Source organism: Marmota marmota, unplaced genomic scaffold, assembly GCF_001458135.2.
Source record: "Marmota marmota marmota unplaced genomic scaffold, marMar, whole genome shotgun sequence".
Taxonomy (NCBI): Eukaryota; Metazoa; Chordata; class Mammalia; order Rodentia; family Sciuridae; genus Marmota; species Marmota marmota.
The window spans coordinates 20,318,382-20,340,501 of NW_026000164.1; the positions used below are offsets into that span (position 1 = coordinate 20,318,382).

The following is a 22,120-nucleotide window of genomic DNA, read 5'->3' on the forward strand; positions in this document are numbered from 1 at the left end:
CATCTTCCTGAATGGGAGAGACTGGGGAATCAGGAGAACTGCCACTTCCTTTTAAGATCTATTCTGGAAGGCATTTTGGATTTCGGGAGGTCATTCATTATGAAGGGAGTAAGGGAAGGAGGACAAGTTTCAGGAGTGAAGAATGACCACCCAGCTGGCCCTTCTTCCCCTCAGTGCTGTGAAGAGGGTAAGCTCTTTGAGTGTTCTGGAATAGAGAGCACGATTATACATCTCTGTGTTCCCATTTCTCAGCAGCAGCAGCTGTGTTTCACTGGGAAATTTGGAATTCATCCAATAGTAACGGCTCCTTTCAGTCTGTGACCCAGCAGGCTTTAGATATTTGATTTTGGGGGGCCATTATAAATCCATTAGAGCACCTAGCTACAGTCACCTATAATCGTGAGGAGAAATTTGAATTTGTGAGGAATCTAAAATGAAAATATGCAAATGGCCTGTGTCATGAATAAAAAGACTAGGAAGTGAGTTTTGGTGTCGCCACTGCCTCCTGTCTCAGGTTTTCTTGCTCAGGACTCTGCAGGGCATAAAAATAGTCCAGTTCCTCTTGCAACCCTTCTGTCTGCTGTTTACTGGCTGCGGATTACTGCAGTCACATGGGTAGCTTTTTTTCCCCCCAAAGCAAAGCCATGCTGAGAAGGTCACTAGGAGACAAGGCTCATGAAGGATTCGTGTGGCCCTAACCTGCACTGAAGGGACACAACTTTTCAGAGGGCTACCTGCTGTAGCTATTAGATCAACACTATCCAAGAGAACTTCCTGCAATGATGGAAATAATCTGCAGCTGCTTAGTCTACTACAGTAGCCACTAGGTACATGCATCTACTTAAATTTAAATGTGAACAAATCATAATTAATAGCCAGGCATGGTGGGGCACACCGATAATCCCAGTCAGTGACTTTGGAAGCCAAGGCAGGGGATTGCAAGTTTGAGGCCAGCCTGTGCAACTTAGCCAAACCCTGTTTTAAAACAAAAGGGTTGGGGATATATCTCAGTGGTAGAACATCCCTGGGTTCAGTCCCCAGTACCAAAAAAAAAAAAAGGTTGTGTATATATTTGTATTTGTTTGTTTGTGTGTGTGTAGTGTGTGTGTATGCATGTATGTATACAATAAAAAAATTTAGTACCTCAGGCCATATGTGACTGTTTATTCTTTGAAATATGATTAATGTGACTAAATAATTACCTTTTACATTTAATTTTAATTTATTTGCATTTAAATTCAAATAGCCACATGTAACTAGTAGCTAATATACTGTACAGTGCGATTCAGCTGTTTTTATTTTTTTGAGACAGGTTCTTGCTAAGTTTCAGAGGTTGTTCTTAAACTTGCAAATCCTCCTGCCTCAGCCTCTTGAGTTGCTGGGATTACAGGTGTGTAATGACCACAAATGACTAGTTTTAATTTAATTTTATTTTTTAAATACCACTGAACCATATTCCCAACCCTATTTATTTATTTAGAGACAGGGCCTCCCTAAATTGCTTAGAGCCTCACTAAATTGCTGAAGCTGGCTTAGAATTTGTGATCCTACTGCCTCAGCCTACTGGGTCACTGGGATTACAGGTATGCACCACCATACCCGGTTAAATCTTTTTTTTTTTATTCGTTGCTCAAGACAATACAATGATCTTTACCCGGTTAAATCTTAAGTTTTTATATCTTGTATTTATTTGCTTCTCTAACATTTAGCATGACTCTGACTTCTCAAATGAATAAATAAGGGTATAGTTTCATAAAATAATCTTGCAAAATAGCCACCATACTAAGTACAAGTTTAATTAGATGAATAACAAAGACCACATCTTTCATTTGTTTTCCATCTTCTTTTACTTCATAGATTGGGTAGGCTGGCAAGAAGCAGTGAAGGGGAAAGAAGGCAGCTCATATTGGGCAGTGGAGAGAGCACTAGAGATCAGGGTTTGCTTTTTCCTGTACATAGGTAATGTGTCAGCTTGATTTGATTGAGACCACCTTAGTGTCTCTGTTTTCTTTCAAGTCATCTACCAACAAGGAAGTCAGTGGAAAAGGGGAGCTAAGAGCTCCACATATGCTGCTCTTTTTGAGGACCTTCAAGAGGGGGGTGCATATGCTGGGACTCAGCTCATGCAAAAAACTGATGATCAGAGGTTGCATGCTTTAAGCTTTGGAGGCACTAAACTTAATACCTTTGGATTAAAGGTACAAACAGAATCATAAAATGCAAAAACATTTTTAAGGCTATTATGGACTGAAAATGTACTCTTACAATAAAACTTTATTTAATATATTTATTTAAAATTCTACTAAAATACCAAGGCAAAAAGTGATGTAGTGCACACTGGAAATTCAGCACATCAGCACCCTGTTGGTGAACAACATGGATGGATCTATTTCCTAAATTAATTTAATACATCTCCACTGACTCCTTTGGAAACAATTTCATATGCTGTCATGTCTTGAGAATGAGGAGCAGAAAAGGTAGAATAAGAGATGTATTTTATAGTATATCAAAATAAGGGCTGGCATTTTATTTTTTATTATTATAAAAAAGCTGGGACCAAGGACATGTAATAATAATAATGGATGATAGTGGTGGTAGTAAGAAAAATGTTAAAAAACAAATCAGTCTTCCCAAAGGAAGGTAGAGTTCAATGCAGTCATTGAGATCTACAGAGAGATGTCACCACTTCAGAAGTAAAAAAAGCCAACTAACTACAGGAAACTATGTACTGGAAGAGAACAGCAGCCCTAGACCAAGGACAGTGATAGAACCCAAAGTCGGAGACTTCAAGCAATGTCTCCTTGTATTTCCTTTAGTCAAGATTGCAGAAAAGATTTCTGGCCTATTCCCACAGTATCTACTTCTGGAGCACAGATCCTTCAGTTGCATAGAGAGGCATTTGGATTTGTCTTAGGGAAAGCAGGACCTACAACAGTACTTCGCACTCTTTGTAACTTAAACTACTTCAAAGAATACAGGATACATGGATAGCAAATGAGAATTTCCTGTTTGCAGCATCTCTATGGACCAGGCACTATGCTAAGCCCTTGACAGGAATCATTTTGGTCAATGCTCACCCTACCTTATGATGAAAGAATTATCATTATCCTAATTTTATAGCTAAGGCTCAGAGAGGTTAATTTTCTTTCCCATGATCACAGAGTTTATTAGTTGTGCAGTGTTAAGAGCAACCAGCTCTTAACAGGTCCTTCTATCTCCCTTGTTCCTCTTATTCTCAACATCTTGCCAGACATATACAAGTTAAAAGTCCCTTACCACTTTTTTTTTTTTTAATTCTATTTTTGTTTTGTTTTGTTTTTGTTTTTACATTGTAGGGATATTGAACCCAGGGCCTGGCACTGGGCTACTGCTGAGCTACATCCTCAGCCTCATCACAAATTTCTTTGACAGAGGTTTTTTTGTGATGCTGAGGATAGAACCCAGTGCCTCACATATGCAAGGCAACTGCTCTAACAACTGAAATACAATTCTAGCCCCACTGACAGAGGCTTATAATCTTTTTTGTGTGTGTGTTAAAGTGTATTTTATCTACTTAACATGTGATCAAAGTTATGGATCCTAGAGAAATACAAACAGTAGGAATGTATATTCTAATCTCATGTGAGGACCCAACCCAAGAATCCTGCTCCCTTCCATAAACCTCATGTTTGTTCTGACCCATCTTCTCTGTTACCCTTTTGCTAAAAAGAGAACATTTTAAAAAGGTATTCTATGGTGCAGAGTTGAGATTAAACATACACATTTTTAAAAGTTTTAATAAGCTCAAAGAAAAACAGGGATGGGAAAAGGTGATGACATGTTTAGTGTGAAGAAGAGATATGTTTTCTAAAGGAATCTCTAAATTCATTTAGTTTAATTTGGCAGTGGGATGGGTAGTAAAATGTACATTTGTTTTACAGTACAGCAAGACTAGTTGGGCTTCTTGGTTGTGGGAAATTTTAGGTTGAAGAGTCTCATAGGAGAACCTCAGCAGAAGACTTGCCAGCGTCTGCCCTGAACAAAGAGGGACCTGCTGCTTTGAAGATAAATGAGAAGGGCTGACCTTTCTGTAAGTGTGGTGTTAATGCCTTGTTATTTGTTTTAATTTTTAAACAGCCCTCCAATCCATTTCCCTTCCTTTAGGGCATGAAGACAGACTGAGACCCCAGATCAAAACCAGGACAGTATAGGTAGTGCTGCTAAAAGGCTTGTGAGGATAAAAATGGTTGAATAGGGCTATATTCCTCTAAATGAACTTCCAAATTAGTGTGAAGTTCACTCCTCCAAAACACACTTTGGAATTTTTTTTTTTAGTTGTAGAATACCTTTATTTTTTATTTATTTATATGTGGTGCTGAGGATCGAATCCAGCGCCTCACATGCGCTTAGGCGGGTTCTCTATTGCTGAGCCACAACCCCAATTCCTGGAATTTTTTTTAAAAATGTATTTTTTTAGTTGTTAATAGACCTTTATTTATTTATATGCAGTGCTGAGAATCAAACCCAGTGATTCACACATACCAGGTAAGTGCACTACTGCTAAGCAAGAGCCACAGCCCAACATTTTGGAATTTTAATATTTTTTTCCCTCCAAATTTAAAGATGAGTCTGTCACTATTGCTAATACTAACATCACAATGATAAAATATTATTGGTACAAAGAACAGACTTAATAGATAAAGAGCTGGGGGGTGTTGTTTGGTGGCAGAGGGCCTCTAGGCTTAATTCTTTGTGTGTGTGTGTGTGTGTGTGTGTGTATGTGTATTTTGCATATGATATTAATGATATTTCAAATCAATGTAAAAAGAATGAATTTCAACTTTGTGTGTGTGTGTGTGTGTGTGGTGGTGGGGTACTGGGGATTTAACCCAGAGGTACTTTACCACTGAACTGTATTCCCAGCCCTTCATTAAGAATTTTCTACTTAAAGTCAGGGTCTCACCAAGCTGATTAGGGCCTTGCTAAATTACTGAGGCAAATTTGCGATTTTCCTGCCTCAGCCTCCTGATCTGCTGGGATTACAGGAGTGTCCCACAGTATCCCAACTGACTTCAACCTTCTTAATGGAGAATAGTGCTGGTAAAACTGGGCTATGCAGGGAAAAAATACCAACTTAGATTACTACCTAATGTCATATACTAAAAGAAATTGCAGGTATTTTATAGTATTCAAAATAAAAATTAAGACCACCCTAGAACTGATAGAAATTATAATTAGTTATCTAATTTTGAGGGTAGGAAAGATGTAACATAATATACAAGCAAAAGACAAATAATTAGGGAAATAATATGAAAGTAACAAGTAAAATAAAAACAAACTGGGAGGGGCTAGGGTTGTGGCTCAGCACTTGCCTAGAATGTGTGAAGCACTGGGTCAGCACTGCATATAAATAAACAAATTTAAAAATAGGTTCATCCACAACAACAACAACAACAACAAATACATACACACACACACACACACACACACACATCTGGGAAAACTCATTTGTAACATGCACCATAAAAGTTACAACCTTAACATGTAAAGAGTTTTTCCAATATAAGATTGCCTCAGCACCACATAAAAATAAATAAATAAAATAAAGGTATTGTGTCCAACTACAACTAAAAAATAAATAAACAAATAAATAAAAATTAAGAATAAAACAAGCCAGGTACAGTGGTGCTTGCCTGTAATCCCAGTAGCACAGAGGCTGAGGCTAAAGGCCAGCGAGATCAAAGCCAGCCTCAGCAATGGCCAGGCACTAAGCAACTCAGTGAGACCCTGTCTCTAAATAGGGCTGGAGAGATGGCTCAGTGGTTGAGTGCCCGAGTTCAATCTCCAGTACCAACAAAACAAAACAAAACAAAACAAAAGCATTCTATCAGGTGAAATTATGAATGATTTTTATAATCAAGACCAAAAAATAAAAAGTCCAAAGCAAATGCTGTCCATGTCCCTTCTTTTTTCTTATAGCATCATAAGAAAGAATATCAGCTACTTTAGAAAATGCTGAGACTTTTTTAGCAGCTTTGGTAAGAGACTTGATTACTTATGAACTTTGGTCATCTTTTACCCCATTTTTTTTTTTTAATAATGTTGATTCTAATCTCTCTTTTTTTTTAATATTTATTTAGTTGTAAGTGAACACACAGTATCTTTCTTTATTTTTATGTGGTGCTGAGGATCAAACCCAGTGCCTCACACATGCGAGGCAAGCACTTTACCACTGAGCTACAGCCCCAGCCCCTTGCCCCATCTCATTTTTGGGAAGAAAAGATAGTTGGATGAATCTGCAATAAGATCTCAGACATAAGAGTGGCTTTCTGAAGTGACCAAGTACATATATAATTCTTACATTTATTTTTGCTGCAATAAGAGGGAGAATAGGTCTACAGGCCTGTTCTCTGAGGCATGCTCACAGTGGGTGGCCCAGTCTGGGTGAGTGGTGAAAGGCCCCCACAGTGAACACCTATATTTGTTGGTTGTGAGTCCCTGAAGAGAGGATGGTAGAGTGAAAGGGGATGAACAGGCTAAAGAGTCTAACCTCTTATATTAAGGCATGTTAAGGGAAGAAAAATATGGAGGAAATTATGTTAAAAAAATAAAGAAGTAAAGGAAGGAACCCATACAGGGGTCTTTCCTAGTCTCTGGCAATTTGATCTCTATCTCAAAAAAAAGACACCTGTGAAAATCTTTAAACTGAACCAAACCTAGCCTAGAAACGCCATCCTAAGACACCGAAAGACTTATTTATCTCTATTGAAAAAGACAAAAGAACGTAAATGAAATGAAGTAATGTTAGTGCTTGAGTTAAGTAGTTTCTTCAGTGTTGGAGTGAGGCTGGTGTCCAGAAAAAAGGGTGTCTTCAGATACAGAGTATAGTTTTTGTCAGGTTTGCCTTGGTACCAGAAGTTTAAACATCTGCCATGAGTTATTTTATTTTTGTGGTACTGGGGATCAAACCCAGGCCCTCTCCCATGCTAAGAGTCATATTCTTTTAATGCTACACTATAGGATACAATTTCATACCCTCACCCACCATTCTCTGGTTATGGGACTCTATCAAGCTCCCCATGCACTTGTCCTCCATTGCTCCTAGTTGTATCCCACAAACTCTTTCTGCTTCAGGTCCAAATCATACTCATATTGCTCTTAAGAGTCATCTGCTAATTGGTTTGTTATTTAACTATACTCTAGAATCTGTGGTGCATTTTTTCTAGGCATGTCTTTTTCTAAGTTCTATGTCTACAATTAGTACCTTGTTCTTTCATCATCTCATTCTTCCTAATAAGAAAAAAACCTTATGGACAGATTTCATAAGTTTGTCATTACAGAAGTGACAAAGATGGGCAACAGGACACAATATGAAAAAAATGATAGCCAGATAACAAATTAAGTAGAAAAAAACGATTCTAGTTCTAGAGAAAATACTGTGGCACTCTGGGTGAAAATGTTAGAAGACAGAAGGAGTTATCAGAATTATCTGGCTTATCTCCAACATTGTATTAATTCTCTGGATTCACACTGGTATATAAAATTATTGGCCTTTGCCTGACACTGCTGGGGTAAAGCAGGAGGTAGCAATCTGATTTAATTCAGAGAAGCTATGTTGAGAAAGGGATAAGTCCAACTCTTAAGGTTCAAGTTCGGCGAGTGCTGGCAGTCACAAACCGTATAGCCTGCTTCAGGGGAACTACTGGCCTTTTTTGGGGGGTTGAGGGTGTCTCACTCTGTTGCCTCCTGAGTAGCTGGGACTTTAGGCATGTGCTACCATGCCTAAATGGAATTTCTACTGGCATTTAGGATGTAGACCAGAATTTTCTCTTATAAATTCAGGCAACAACACGAAATCAACACCTACAGATTCACATAACCCAATGCTACTGAAAAGAGGCAGCTTCCAGTAATCAATGGTAATAAGTGTGGTTCAATCTCATTGTATGGCTGAACAGGTGTACTTGGCTGGAACCCCAGAGGGTCCTTAGACTTAACCATGAATTTATACATCTGAAAGGGTGAGGCTGGGGATCAGCCAGAACTATAAAGCAGTCTGTTGTCTCCCAGACGGGTCAAGTCCATTAGAATGGGTAACAAAGTCTCTTACCAAGCCCACACAGGGAAGTGTTTTTAACAGTTCTATTGTGAATAGCAACAACTTCAGAAGGATGCACACAGCTAGTTGTCCTACCTTTATTCAGGGTAGATTAGGACTCAGATGAGGTACAAAAAAAGCAAGAATATAGGTGTAGGATTCTAGCTACAGAGGAATGTTCCCTTAATTCCATCTAAGGTCTATTTCATTCTGAACACTTTATCTTGAAGTATTGTGGCTAAGATCAGCCCCATTTAGGTCAGTTCAAGAAAGTACCTAGGCCCCTGGAAAAAGAAAGTTGTAGTTGTAGTATTGGATTTTCTTCCAAAAATGATTCTCAGAAGCCATAAATGCCCTGTACTTCCTATGTTTTTCTTCTATAGGGAGACAGAGTACTTTATATCTTCCCAGTTCCAAAGGAAGATATATTGTCTTTCTTCAGAGACTTTCCCAACAACTAATGGGGTATTCAGATCTTAGGAACCCACCATCAAAAAGGGGCCAGGAACTTCTCTGTCGGCCTCTAATGACGTTAAGGAACTTTCTGCCTAAATAAAAGTATATTATTTATCTATTTCATTTCCAGGATGTAAAGCAGCAATTTTCCCCAAACCAAAGAGTACTTAATTTCCTGCTTAATTATATACTTTTAAAGTTTAAGAAACAAGCACAGAGTCTCACAGATTGGGGCTGGTCCTCCTCTTTGATCCAGACTTCTGAGGCACTTCTCTGGGCAGCCCAAGTCTTGGCCACTGACTCCCAGAGCCTGCTGAAGTGGATCCAAAGAGCTGGATCGGAGTTGTAAGTTTTTGCCACCATAGTTCTATGAACTTTGTCCTTTTTGTTTATTCAGGATATTCACCAATATCCAGTAAGACAAAGAGCTGGGAAAGAAGGGCAGGGTGGTGGCATGTTACTGGCTAAATCCAGATGTCCTTAGTGAGGCCACATATAACAGGAAGCAGAACCCACAGTACCAACCAGAAAAATGCCTTTGTCACAGCCTGCTGCCTGACCCTGGGGCAGGTGAAATGATGGCGCCTTTCTGGAGGGAGTCAGAACATTCCACCTGCCCACGGGAGAGTCTCTGCTGCAGTAAAGTACACTGATCTATTCTACTCAACAGGAGAGTAAAGGACAAAATGTACCCCACAGCAAATTCTAAAGTGCCTCCCAGCAAGTCTTGTCACAGCAAAATAGTCACTTTTAAATACACAATTCAAATAGGTAGCCATTACCATGGTGTTTTCCTTCAGGAAATCCCAAGTCTCTTACTTGTAAAGGAATTAGGAGCTCCCAGAATTTTCCTAGGCATTGAATACCTACCCATAAAGAAAAAATTAAACCAAGCTCAACCTCCTTCTGAAGGGTTTGTTATCAGTCATGTCACGAAGATTTAAGTGGAAACAGGGAAGAAATTCAATAAAATATTTATGCTCTCTTACCATTAGCATCTTGGACTCCAGTAAGTGCTCCAACGGCTGCTGCGGTTTCCCCAGACAGGACGATCTGTCCCCCGCCTTGTAAGGTGGCTTCAGCCAGGGTGGCGACAGCATGAGCGGCAGCTTCACTGTGGGTACAGAAACAGGAGAGAGGGATATGCAAGTAGATAAAGGTACAGCACCGCAGCAAGACAAACTGTGGATCTTTCTACTGACTTCATGGCTGCAAGCCTACTAGAAAATCTTTGATGCCAGTCAGAGCAACAGACAGAGCCAGGAGTAATTCTAAAATGATAATAAAAAGCTAGAAAAATCTCAAGCCATATATTTATAAAACTAATTTGAAATTTTCTTTTAACCCAGGTAATGAGTGTTTGAGGACAGAAGATGTTCATTATGTGTCTCTTCTTATCAATATCAACTGAGTGCTTGAAAGCTATAATGGAAGGTGTGATCCATATTCACAATGCAAAAGCCATTTTGATTGGCAATCACAGGTTTTCTCTTCCTCTTTATGGTAACACAGGGCTGACCAACTGACACTATCTTTTAAGCCAAGAATGGAAGATAATATGAAGAATCAGCAACCTGAACTTGCTATTTAACTAAATAAAAACAATTTAGTTTATATCTATACTTTTTTTTTTTTTTTTTAAAGCTGAAAATTGAAGCCAGGGCCTTGCACAAGGTAGGCAAGTGCTCTACCAGTGAGCTGTATCTCCAGCCTTTTTATTTTTGAGATGAGTCTCACTAAGGCTGGCCTTGAACTTGCAATCCTCCTGCCTCAGCCTCAGGGATAGCTGCATTACAGGTGTGTGCTATACTGCCTGGCTATATCCATTCATTTCACTTATTTATTATTATTATTATTAGGTACTGGGGATTGAACTCAGGGGCGCTTAACCACTGAGCAACATCCCTAGCTCTGGTTAGTTTTTACTTGGAGATAGGGTCTCATTAAATTGCTGAGGCTGAATTTGAACCTTTAATCCTCCCGCCTCAGCCTCTTGAGTCACTGGGATTACAGAGGTATGCCACTGCACCCAGTTTTCCATGCCTTTTATTTATTTTTTGGTACCAGGGATTGAACCCAGGGACATTTAACCAGAGCCACATCCCAAGCTCTTTTTCTTTTTTATTTTGAGAGTCTTGCTGTTACCTAGGGCCTCACTAAGTTGCTGAGGCTGGCTTTGAACTTGTGATCCTCCTGCCTTAGCCTCCCTAGTTGTGCCACTGCACCTGGCTCTCCATGCCTTTTTTTTTTTTTTTAAATTTTTTTTGTAGTTGTGTATGGACAGAATACCTTTATTTTATTTGTTTATTTTTATGTGGTGCTGAGGATCAAACCCAATGCCCCACGCATGCTAAGCAAGTGCTCTGCCACGGAGCTACAGCCCCAGCTTTTTTTTTTTTTTTTTAGTTGTAGTTGGACACAATATCTTTATTTTATTTTTATGTGGTGCTGAGGAGGATCGAACCCAGGGCTTCGCACGTGCTAGGCGAACGCTCTACCGCTGAACCACAATCCCAGCCCCTCTCTCCATGTTTTTTAATACAATAAATGGTGACTGATACCCTGAAAAGTCCAACTCTTCTTTTTGCCTCTCTGTATATATAGATAGGGCTAAAAATTAAGGCTTAAAACTATCACTATATGCCTAAGTTTCTTACCTCTATAAATACAAGGAAATAATAAACTCCCTTTCATTGTAAAGCAAACCCTGTGTAGAATAGAAAGACATTAACCATCTGTTTAGATGGAGCAGTATTTTAGCAGTTTATATCCTATTTCTCATTTTTCTTTCATTTCCTTGTTGTATGCTTTAACTATGAGCATAAGTATACACTTTTCTTGATTCTATGATGCTACAAACTATAAGATGTACTATTATTTTATGTGCCAGTAAAGAATAAAAGAAAAATTGGGGGAAATTATAAGATCAAAATTTGTTAACCAAATATCAGAGATGTTAATGGCATTTGCAGGTATGTAGATGGAGCTAGAGAAGATAATGCTAAGTGAAGTTAGCCAATCCCAAAAAACCAAATGCTGAATGTTTTCTCTGATATAAGGAGGCTGATTCATAGTGGGGTTCGGAGGGGAAGCATGTGAAGATTAGATGAACTCTAGACAGGGCGAAAGGGAGATAAGGGGCGTAAAAAAGATGGGGAATGAGATGGACATCATTTCCCTAAGTACATGTATGAAGACATGAATGGTGTGAACATACTTTGTATACAACCAGAGATATGAAAAAATGTGCTCTATGTGTAATATGAATTGTAGTGCATTCTGCTATCATATATAACAAATCAGAATAAAAAAATAAAATTATAAAAAAAACCCTCACAAATATCAGAGATGTTAAAATGTGAAAAAAACATAAATTCAGTATTCTTCATAGTAAAATAGAAAGTATCAATTTGCAGTTACTGAGGGAATATCAGAAGTGGGCATGTAGCAGAAAAGGTGGTATTATTTAGTTTTGCAGAGGTGGGCCAAGACCTGGTTTGATTCCCAAATAAACCAGAGGACTCAGCTTTACTCTGAAGTTATAGGCTTTCCTGTCATAGAGGCAGGCATCTTGCAGTCACAGGCTCTAGGTGGGGGGTGTGAGTGGACAGGGTTTTGTTGGTGCAAACATGTTATGACTGTGCAAAGCACAAAATTCACTGTCTCTCTTTATCCTAAGAAACTCAGCAGAGAAATAAGGTAACAGACATAGTAATTCCCCTTAGAAGGACTTCTTGGTTACTTCAGGATTCTAGGGAGCAGTAAAAGAAACTCAGTGGGCAGAAAAAATTCTAAGTAGAAAATTCTCTCCTTCTTACTAACTTACAACTAAAAATATTAAAAAAAAAAAAAAGAAAGGCCTTTCTTTTTTCTTTTTAAAAATATTTTTAGTTGTAGATTGACACAATAGTTTATTTATTTATCTTTATGTAGTGCTGAGGATCAAATCCAGTGCCTCACACATGCCAGGCAAGTGCTCTATCATGAGTTACAACTCCAGCCCTTCCTTTTTAATTTTTATGTCTCTATTTAAGAGTTAATTTTTTTTTCTGACAATAAAGCAATACATATGCAAAAATTGGGAACATTTTAGTAAGTAGAAAAGTTTAAGTCTCATATAAAGATGGCAATTATTTTTTCTAATCTTAAATGTTACTCAGATAATCAGGATCATACTGCAATACAGTTATTTATTTATTGTATTGTATTGGTGATTGAACTCAGGGGAACTCCACCACTGAGCTATATCTCTAGTCCTTTTTAGTTTTTCAAATTTTGCAACAAGGTCTCATTAAGTTGCCCAGGCTGGTCTCAAACTTGTGATCCTCCTGATTCAGCCATCCTAGTAGCTGGGATTACAGACCAGTACCACCATGACCAGCCAGACCTCCTCTCCCCCCACCAGTAGTGGGGATTGAACCTAAGGTCTTGCATATGCTAGCAAACATGCTACCACTGAGCTATACCCCCAGCCCTCACATAGTTTTAAAAAATATTTTGTTTTGAGGTACTGGGAATTGAATCCAGGGCCTTGTACATGCAAGGGAAGCACTCTACCAACTGAGATACATTCCCAGTCCTAAATATTTTTTTAAAGAAACTTTAATCAATAAATAATATTACTAGTCAATTTCATATTATTTAGTTATCATGCCTTAATGATAAAAGTATTTACATTCAGACTGGATACAGTGGCCCATACCTATAATCCCAGGTACTCTGGAGGCTGAGGCATGGAGGATGGCAAATTCGAGGCCAGCCTCATCAACTTAATGAGATCCTGTCTCAAAATAAAACAAAACAAAACAGGGCTAGGGATGGAGCTTAGCCCTGGGTTTAATTCCTAGTACTGCAAAAACAAAAACAATTCTGACCTGAGACTTTATGGAAAGTGGAAAGTATCCAACCTAGACACATGCTGCAGGGTGAGGCAGGGGCAGTGAAGGGAGGCAGCTCCCAGGCCTGACTCGGCATGTCTGTATCTAAGCATGCCCTTTAGTCTTCCTAAAGCTCTATGTATTTGAAGTTATTTTCTTTAATTCTTTCTAAAATATGGTATGGAAGAAGAAGATTTAAAACCAGCAACAAAACAATCAAACAAATATAAAAAAAAATAAAAACCCAGCAATAACCAAAAACAATTTGTGATGACTAAGGATGAGTGGTCTGATGGGGGTGATGCACTGACAGGTGGGTGAAGTTAGTTATTCCCCTGGTCAGGAGCCAGAGAAAAAGCATAGGACATAAAGACAGCAATGACTTCTCGTGGTTAGCAGGCCTATCATTTCCATATTGGTTCTACTCATTTATACTAGATCTAATGGGAAATGATCAAACATAAGTAGAAGAAAAAGATTACCTTTACTTAAAGGTGAACAGAGATTAATATTTCCTTAAGCTACCACTTTACAGTTTTTAGACAAAAGTCATTTTCTTTCTTTCTTTTTTTTTATCCCTAGGCACTGGGATTGAACCCAGGGCCAGGCCAGCACTCTAACTCTGAGCTATATCTTCAGCCCTTTTATTTCGAGACAAGGTCTCACTAAGTTGCCAAGGCTGGACTTGAACTTGCAATCCTCCTGCCTCGGCCTCCAAAGTGACTGGAATCACAGGTGTGTGCCATCAGGCCTGGCTCCATCATCTTTTTAAGTTTCCAACCTTTATCTACAGGAAAGAAAAGCAGTTACGTAGTCTTTGCCCACTGTTTCCAGAAAGAATTTGTGATCTATACTATCCATTCCATTTTATGGATTACTATCAGTCTATATGGTAAAGCCATATTTTAATAATGTCTCTAACTTTAAGTCAATATTTTCATCTTAACAAAGAGTGTACACATGTATTAAAATATCATAGAGTACCCCATAGATAAGTACAATTTTTATGTATCAATCCAAAATAAAAGAGTAAATTTTTATTTAAAAATATAGTTCATTTTTTTATTAAGTCACATCTCTATAGCTAAAGAAAGGCAAGTTCTAAATTCCTTGAGAAGTGAAAGTGATCTAAACATCTGTTTCCCTACAACCCTGAGTCTCAGCACTATGCACAGTAGACACACAATAAATACTCTCTCAGTATTAACATCATGTCTACCGGGGTAATGTAGGCTGGTCTATGAATCCATATCATGAATCTCTACGTGCAAGGGCTAAATTGGTCATACACAAGAATTGACTATGCAGGAAGTCCTGTTTAAGGGGGATTATAAATCAGGTGTGGTGGTACACATCTGTAATCCCTGCTACTCAGGAGATTGAAGAGGAAGGAGTACCACAAGTTTGAGGTCAGTCTGGGCAACTTAGTTAGACCCCGTTTCAAAACAATATTTTAGAGCCAGGTGCAGTGGTGCATGTCTGTAATCCCAGCAGTTCAGGAGGCTGAGACAGGAGTTCAAAGTCAGCCTTAGCAAAATCAAGGCGTTAAGCAATTCAATGAGACCTTGCCTCTAAATAAAATACAAAATAGGGCTGAGGATGGCTCAGTGGTTGAGTGCCCCTGAGTTCAATTCCCAGTACCGTCCCCAACCCATAGTATTTTAGAAACGGCTGGAAGGATGGAGCTTAGAGGTAGAATGCTTCTGGGTTCAATCCCCAGTGTGCACACCCATACACAAAAAGAAGTGGAAGGGGAACAGGAAGAGGGGGAAGAGGAAGGCGGACGCAACTCATAAGTCTCGGATAGCTATGCGAAGTAATGAAACTTCAAATTTACCACCGTATGGCAATAATTAAAAGATATCACTTCTTTCTTCTCTGGTTGTTTGGGCTGTGATGTTTTGCTTTTCATTTGTTTACCTTGATTCCCTCCCTACCTCCTTCCTAAAAGTGCTATTTTATTCTTTATTTTGAAATTTTAAATTAACTTAGTCTTCAGTTTTCGCGATAATTTTTCCACAGCCCCTTTGGATTGTGATGAAGCCAGGGTGGGCTGCAGCTGTGGAGCCCTAGGCCCTTGTTCTGACTTGCTACACAAAACTATTTCAACACATGGTTGAAAAACAGGTCTGTCCTGCATCTGTCCTGATCCCCTTCCCCTCTAACGGATGAAGGAGTCCTTCTGCCTTCTTAGTCTGCCACCTGCCATTACATGCAGCTTGCCTCCCCCTTCTTACTCTGTGCCCGCATCTGCTGTTTACAGTGCAGCAGAGGTGCAGGTGGTTATTAGAGAACCATGCTTATTCCATCTGCACCTGAAACTGAGACAGGCTGGAAGAGGGCAGATTATGAAATCACTTTGTAACCATAGGAACAAAGACCAGATTTCTCTGTGTGTTTTTTCACTAAGATGACTTCCAACAACAAACTATGGAGAGGCTACAAGTGCAGAGCCTAAAGGATTCCACTGTGTCTCATCCACAGAGAAACAATCACCAAGAGCCTGCCTTAAATCCAACCATCCTAAGACATTAGACCATGGGTTATAGTGTTTGCTGCCAGGTTTGGTTTCTTCACCCCTGCAACCCCCTAGACTCACTGGGGCATTGGACTATCTGATTGCAAACAGATTTCAACATCTCTTTACTCCTCCTTCATGCCACAGTGAACCACATTCTCCTTCCTTTGGAGTAAACATTGTAGCCACCTCAGCTGCATCCTAGTTTGTTAATAAGCCCTCAGGGGATACCATTACCCCCCCCCCCTTTAGCCTTTAGAAATAAGCTCTAGTCCTCACAGCAAAGGGAGCCAGAACATGCCTCAGATTTTCCACTATGAATACAGAGTTCCCAGGACGCTACACTTCACTGGAATATCCAGGGTGTGAGTGGAAGGCTCAGGTTTTGCTGGTCTTTAATGCTGCCTGTTAGACCAGAAGTTGCAGTGAAGGGTTACTGGGGAGGATGGTTCTCACTCTGGCTGTGCCTTTCAGGAAGTTTATCTGGGTGAACTCTTTTAAAGGAAGGAGTAAGACTGAGCCAATGTCTAAGGAACCAAAGAAGACTTTCATGTTCCTGAAGAGTGACATGGTTCAATGGGCTGAGAAAAAAGCTTCAATTCCAGGTCACTGAGAGACTCACGGGTAACACTGAAAGAGTGGGGGGAGGGGGGAGAGAGAGAGAGAGAGAATATGAATATGTGTGTGTGTGTGTGTGTGTGTGTGTGTGTGTGTGTGTGTATTTCAGTCTTATTCCTGATTCACCTGGCCATTACTGCATTGCAATTCAATGCAGTCCCATTCTTACTATTTTAGTTTTCCAGATTTAACAAGGCACACTTAGACTGCCTCTTCCTAACTGATCTTCTAATCACCATAAACAATTCTAAACAAATCTTAAAATACATTTTAAATGTCAATAGGTATTAATTCCTAAGTGCTAATGAGTTGGACACCCTGATGAAAGTTTTATATATATCGTATCATTGAATCATTGAATCTATTTGATGAATATTATCCTCTTAACAATGAGAAGGAAACATGGCTCAGGGGTGAAATTTCTCAAGAGCTTATGGCTAGTAAGTGGAGGAGCTGGGATCTGGATCAAATCTACGTGACCTCTTCTCAACTACCACCATGAACAGCCTCATACAATGCACTGTTTTTATTCAAACCCATCAAGGCTCTCCATCTGTTCCAACCAATCTAAATTTTGACTGATTTTTATATTTTTGGGGAGGTGACTCCCCCTCTGAATTTTACAATGTGCATAGTCTGTACTACCCAATTCAATAGTGAACTACTGTCTAATACTATTGGCTAGGTGATTGTTTTAGTGAAATCAGTTTCTTCAATAAGAGTATGATTTTGTCAAGAGCAAAGATTCTGTGCTGGATCACCCTATTTTCAGCCTTATCTAGCAGAGTGCTGGCATGGCAGAGTTAAATGGTTATGTAAGACTAATAGCAGCTGCCCACAGTGACAACAGTTGCAGCCCTTACTACATGCCAGGCGCTCATCCGAGAATTTCACTTGCAGTAACTTCTCTCATAACACTATCATAAGTACAGTTATTACCCTCATTTTACAGAAGAGAAAAGCCTGGGCACTGAGAGTTCAATTAAACTTTCCTAGGACAACCAGCTAGTAGGTGACAGGGCTGGGCTTCAAACCCATGTAGTTTGGCTCTAAGACCATATGCTTAACCATTAATTAAAATGTCTGGATCTGTTGAAATTAAAATTCTGTCAAGAATGAAAAAGAAGACTAATATAGGGATAATCTTTCCTTTCAACAACCAGTAGAAAGAACCAAGAAAGGAACAACACAATTCAGGAAGAAACCACCTCTCACTAGGGTCTCATTCCATAGCATCCTTCCTAAACATTCCGGAAGAAAAAAAGTTCAATGTTTTTGGTGAGGGCTTATTAGAAATCAACCCATGGTATCTTATGAGCTGAGAGTGTTAGGCCCAACTGCCAATTCTGACAAACTGAGGTATAGCGCTTCTCTTTAAAGACAAAGTCCTGCCATTCCCACTTATTCCCCTACCCCTGCCTCCACCTGTTGAGTGCCATGGTGACAGTAGCTCCCTGTTGCATTTCCTGTGAAGCTGCCACTGCGGCCTCTGCCAACGACGCTACCGCCTGTGTTGCCTCTGATGCTTGCGTCGTCTGGATGGTCATTTCTCCTCCCTGCAATGTGGCCCAATTTTGTTCCACCTGAGGCAGAAAGGACAAGACAATCAAAAATTAAAGCCATGAAAAAGTTATGAGTTTAAAAAGTAATTTTTATAATAAATTGCTATTTTCAAGCCAAATATATACTTTTAAAGCAAAGGACCTACTATGTACAGACAGAGTTTTTTAGTATGTTGTCTTTTGTATAAAAAGGGGGGTTTCAGAATAAATATTTAAATTCTTTTGAAGTTTGCATAAAGAAATTCTAGAAAACATACATATTCTCAATGTGGAGGATCATACTGAGAATACTTCCTCAGTGTTGAATATGTGACAGAAAGCAAGACTTTCCACTGCTTACTTTTAAATATTGTTTTAAAAATTTGGACCATATCAATATTATCTATTCAAAAATTAAGGTAATTTTTAAAAATAGACAATAAATGTAGTTACCAAAATTTTTATTTAAAGCATTGTATTGAATTCTGGAAAACTGTTAAGAGAGATTTCAAGTGTTCTCACTATACCCCATAATGTATATATACTTCAAAACATCATGCTGTGTTTGATAAATTCAAACTGTGTCAGAGGAAATGCCAGTACTCTAGGCATTGATTACTGTTGTTTGTTTTCCTATGTATCTTTGCAGAGGTATTCTCTTTATATGCAAGCACATTCTCTCTCATATACACACATCTATTTCCTTCTTCCTGTGCTGAGCTACATCCCTAGCCCTTATTCCTTCTTGGTTATTTGTTTATTTATCTATACATACATACATACATACATACATACATACAGGGGTTGTACCCAGGAGTGCTTAATCACTATGCCATATCCATAACCCTTTTTATGTTTTGTTTTAAAGGCAGGGTCTCGCTAAGTTGCTGAGGCTGGGCTTTGAACTCTCCATCCTCCTGCCCCGTCCTCCCAAGTCACTGGGATTACAGGAGTGTGCCACCAAGCCCCGCCCCTATTCCTTCTTTTTAAAAAATGAAAATGACAGATTATTTTACATACCCTTTATACCTTGTTTTTTTCCCCCACAAACAATACGTCTCTGAAATGATTCCACTTTAGAACACAGAAAACTTCCTCATTCATTCATGATTCAGAATTCATAATAATGGTTGCAGGGCACTGTACTACACAGAAATACCATGACTGACATAGCAGCCATTTTTTAATGGACATTCAGGTTCTAGTCTTTTGCTATTACCAACAATGCTGTGGAATATCTTTTTTTTTGGTGAGTGTGTGTGTGTATGTCTGTGTGTGGTGCTGCGGATGAACCCAGGGCCTTGTGCAAACAAGGCAAGCACTCTACCAACAGTATCCTCACCAGTCATGACAATCAGATATGTCTCCAGATACTGTCAAAATGTCCCTTCTGGTTCTGGGTTAAGAACCACTGATTTTAGTAACATACCTTCTATGGAAAGACTTCTTGTTCTGGACATCAGTATCTAGTTACTTTAATTCATTTGGCTCAATAAATACTGGTTGATTAATTATCACACCCCCCTCCCAACCAAAAAAGAGCAGGGCAAAGATATGGGGGTGGTGGTGATAAATCAGTTCAGGCCTAAAACCTCCTTGAACTCCTAGACCTTAGGATGTTAGCTGTGCTTCAAAGGGTTCTTGTTGTCCCTGCTTCACATTGCTAGATCCATAGAAAGTGCCATAGCTCTAGGAGAAACGTTTAAAATAACCTGGTTTGGTCCTGTGAATCATAAAATTACATCCTAAGATTAGGACAATGCTTCTCAGCATGTTTCTCAAAAGCCTCCCAGAGGAGACATTCCTTAGCTCCTTAGTGTGTGTTCTTGGTTCTCTTGGGCAGATGGCTGTGCCAGCAAGCCTTCATGGCTCCTCACTACAAAGGAAGAGATATCCTAGAGCTGCAAAGCTGCCTACTCAGAAACTTAAAAAACTCTTGCTTCCCCAGGTAGGATCACTTTGATCTCATTTCTCTAAGGAGCATTGTTACCAATAATGCCACTTTCGATGGCAAGCTACATTGTCAATTCTTAGATGGTTCGTGATTCCAATCAAAATAGCTGCTGAGGGTTGGGGTTGTAGCTCAGTGGTAGAACGCTTGCCTCGAACACGAGAGGCCCTGGGTTTGATCCTCAGCACCACATAAAAATAAATAAATAAAAAAAAGATATTTTAAAAAAATAGCTGTTGAAGCTGGCAGCACTGTCACCTATGGCCCTTACACAAATCTTCCTTTGTCCTGATCCAGCCCTCTCTTTTAGTGATCCTATTGCTGCTGCTCTTATCTGAGCTTGGTCTGGGGCAACTTCCAAATCTCCATTCTCCAGTGGCAGCAATTCAGCATAGACTCATTCAGTTACAAGTGCATTGTGGTAAAATAGTTTTAGGATGTAGCCATAGACAACATAATTTAAAGAAGTTAAATTATATGGCACAAGATTTACAGGGATGACAGCAAAATGTGGAGAGAAAATGGGAGTTTTCTAATCAGAAATATGGCAGGTGAGGAATAAATTAGCTTTTGTGCTACGATCTCTTTGGAACTTCCTATCCTAGAGTCTTAGTACTTTGCTTAAACCCTTGTTGCTCTCTGCTCCCATCTGTTGTGGGGAGCCAGTGTATGATAGTCTATGCCTAGATGTCACTATGACCTAAAGAAAGGGCTACAAGCCTGAAGACAGAAGATATTCAGAGAAGGCCTATGAGTTTCTATGCCTGAAAGATCCACTGCACTGGGGCCCTTTGAATTGTGGCTTCTTCATGCTTTCACAATGCAGTGCACAGAATGTGTTGCTGCCTTCAACATGAACCCAACTCCCATCCTTGAGTCTTTTGTTTTCTAGTTACGCTTCTAGTCTGAGCTCAGGTTCTACTCCCCCCAGGAAGTATTTCCTGAGAAAACCCATCAGCCTATGGTTCAAAGTTAGGCTCTCTCCTCTGAGTTCCATAGCATCCTGGGCTCACCTGATCTAGCTCACTGCCATGGTTCTGCATGGATTTTTCCTATCACCTGCCTAGTGCTCCTTACCAGCAAGGACAGTCTTTACTGTCCTGCACCTGGCACAGGGCGCCAAAAGTGTTTGCTGAATGTCTGGATGGAGAATATACTCATTTATTTACATTTTTCTACTTATTATCCAGCTTATCCCTATTTCAGTTAAACTGACATTCATTAAAAACTCACTAAAATGAGTTGTTCAATTTCAAAATGAATATATGTACTGATAGTTCCATTTAAAATTCATGTCTCTAATGTCTTTGAACGTTGGTGTTTTTTCCTTCTTCCAGCAGAATCATAGATCATTATCACTGGATATTCTATTTTGATTTTTTTGACACCTATGGCTGTTAATATCACCAATACCAACTGTTGGTCCCATCACACAATGGAATAAATTCTTAAAACCATTTGCATTTTTACATATGCCATCAGCATAAAATTATTTATTTAATTTATTATTATTATTATTATTTTCAGTATTAGGGATTAAACTCAGGGCCTTACAGATGCTAGACAAGTGCTCTACCACTGAGGTACAGCTCAATTTGTTTTGTTTTGTTTTTGTCTTTTGAGATAGGGTTCTCACCATGTTGCCTAAGTTGGTCTGGAACTCATAAGTTCAAGTAATCCTCCTGCCTCAGCTTCCCAAGTAGCTGTGACTACAGGAATGGAATACCACACTCAGTTAGTGTATATTTTAAAATCAACATGTATGTCCATAAGCAATGTTCATATTTTTTGAAATTCTTTCTTTAGTCAATTCTAAATATCTATGTAATTTGTACCTGTCTCTAATTAATTTTATTTTGCTTAAAGCTACAGAATTTTAATTTCTTCATAACTATAGATTATTGCATACTCTTGGCATACCAGGCTCCCAAATGGTCCTTCTCATGAAAGTATTAAAGAGACAATCTCTTTTACTGTGTATTATATAAAATGCTATATTGTAAATGCAAAATTACACGTTTCTAACAGCTAGGTTCAGTTCATAATGATCCATGAATTTTCACTTTTTTTTTTTTTTTTTTT

The 22,120-nt window shown here is 39.1% G+C and overlaps 1 protein-coding gene across 4 annotated transcripts in view; it reads right to left on the reverse strand.

Moving 5' to 3' along the window:
* Positions 1-22,120, reverse strand: part of Nrf1 (nuclear respiratory factor 1) — an 88,519-nt gene that overhangs the window by 21,285 nt on the left and 45,114 nt on the right. For 3 of the 4 annotated variants that reach the window (XM_048786934.1, XM_048786933.1, XM_015493834.2), the window contains 2 exons: positions 17,972-18,129; positions 9,523-9,647 (listed from right to left, as the gene is read on the reverse strand). In XM_048786934.1, the coding sequence (XP_048642891.1) occupies positions 9,523-9,647; positions 17,972-18,129 (283 nt within the window). Of the gene's footprint in view, positions 1-4,445; positions 8,962-9,522; positions 9,648-17,971; positions 18,130-22,120 lie in introns of those variants that run through there. The other variant, XM_048786935.1, reaches the window with a different exon arrangement.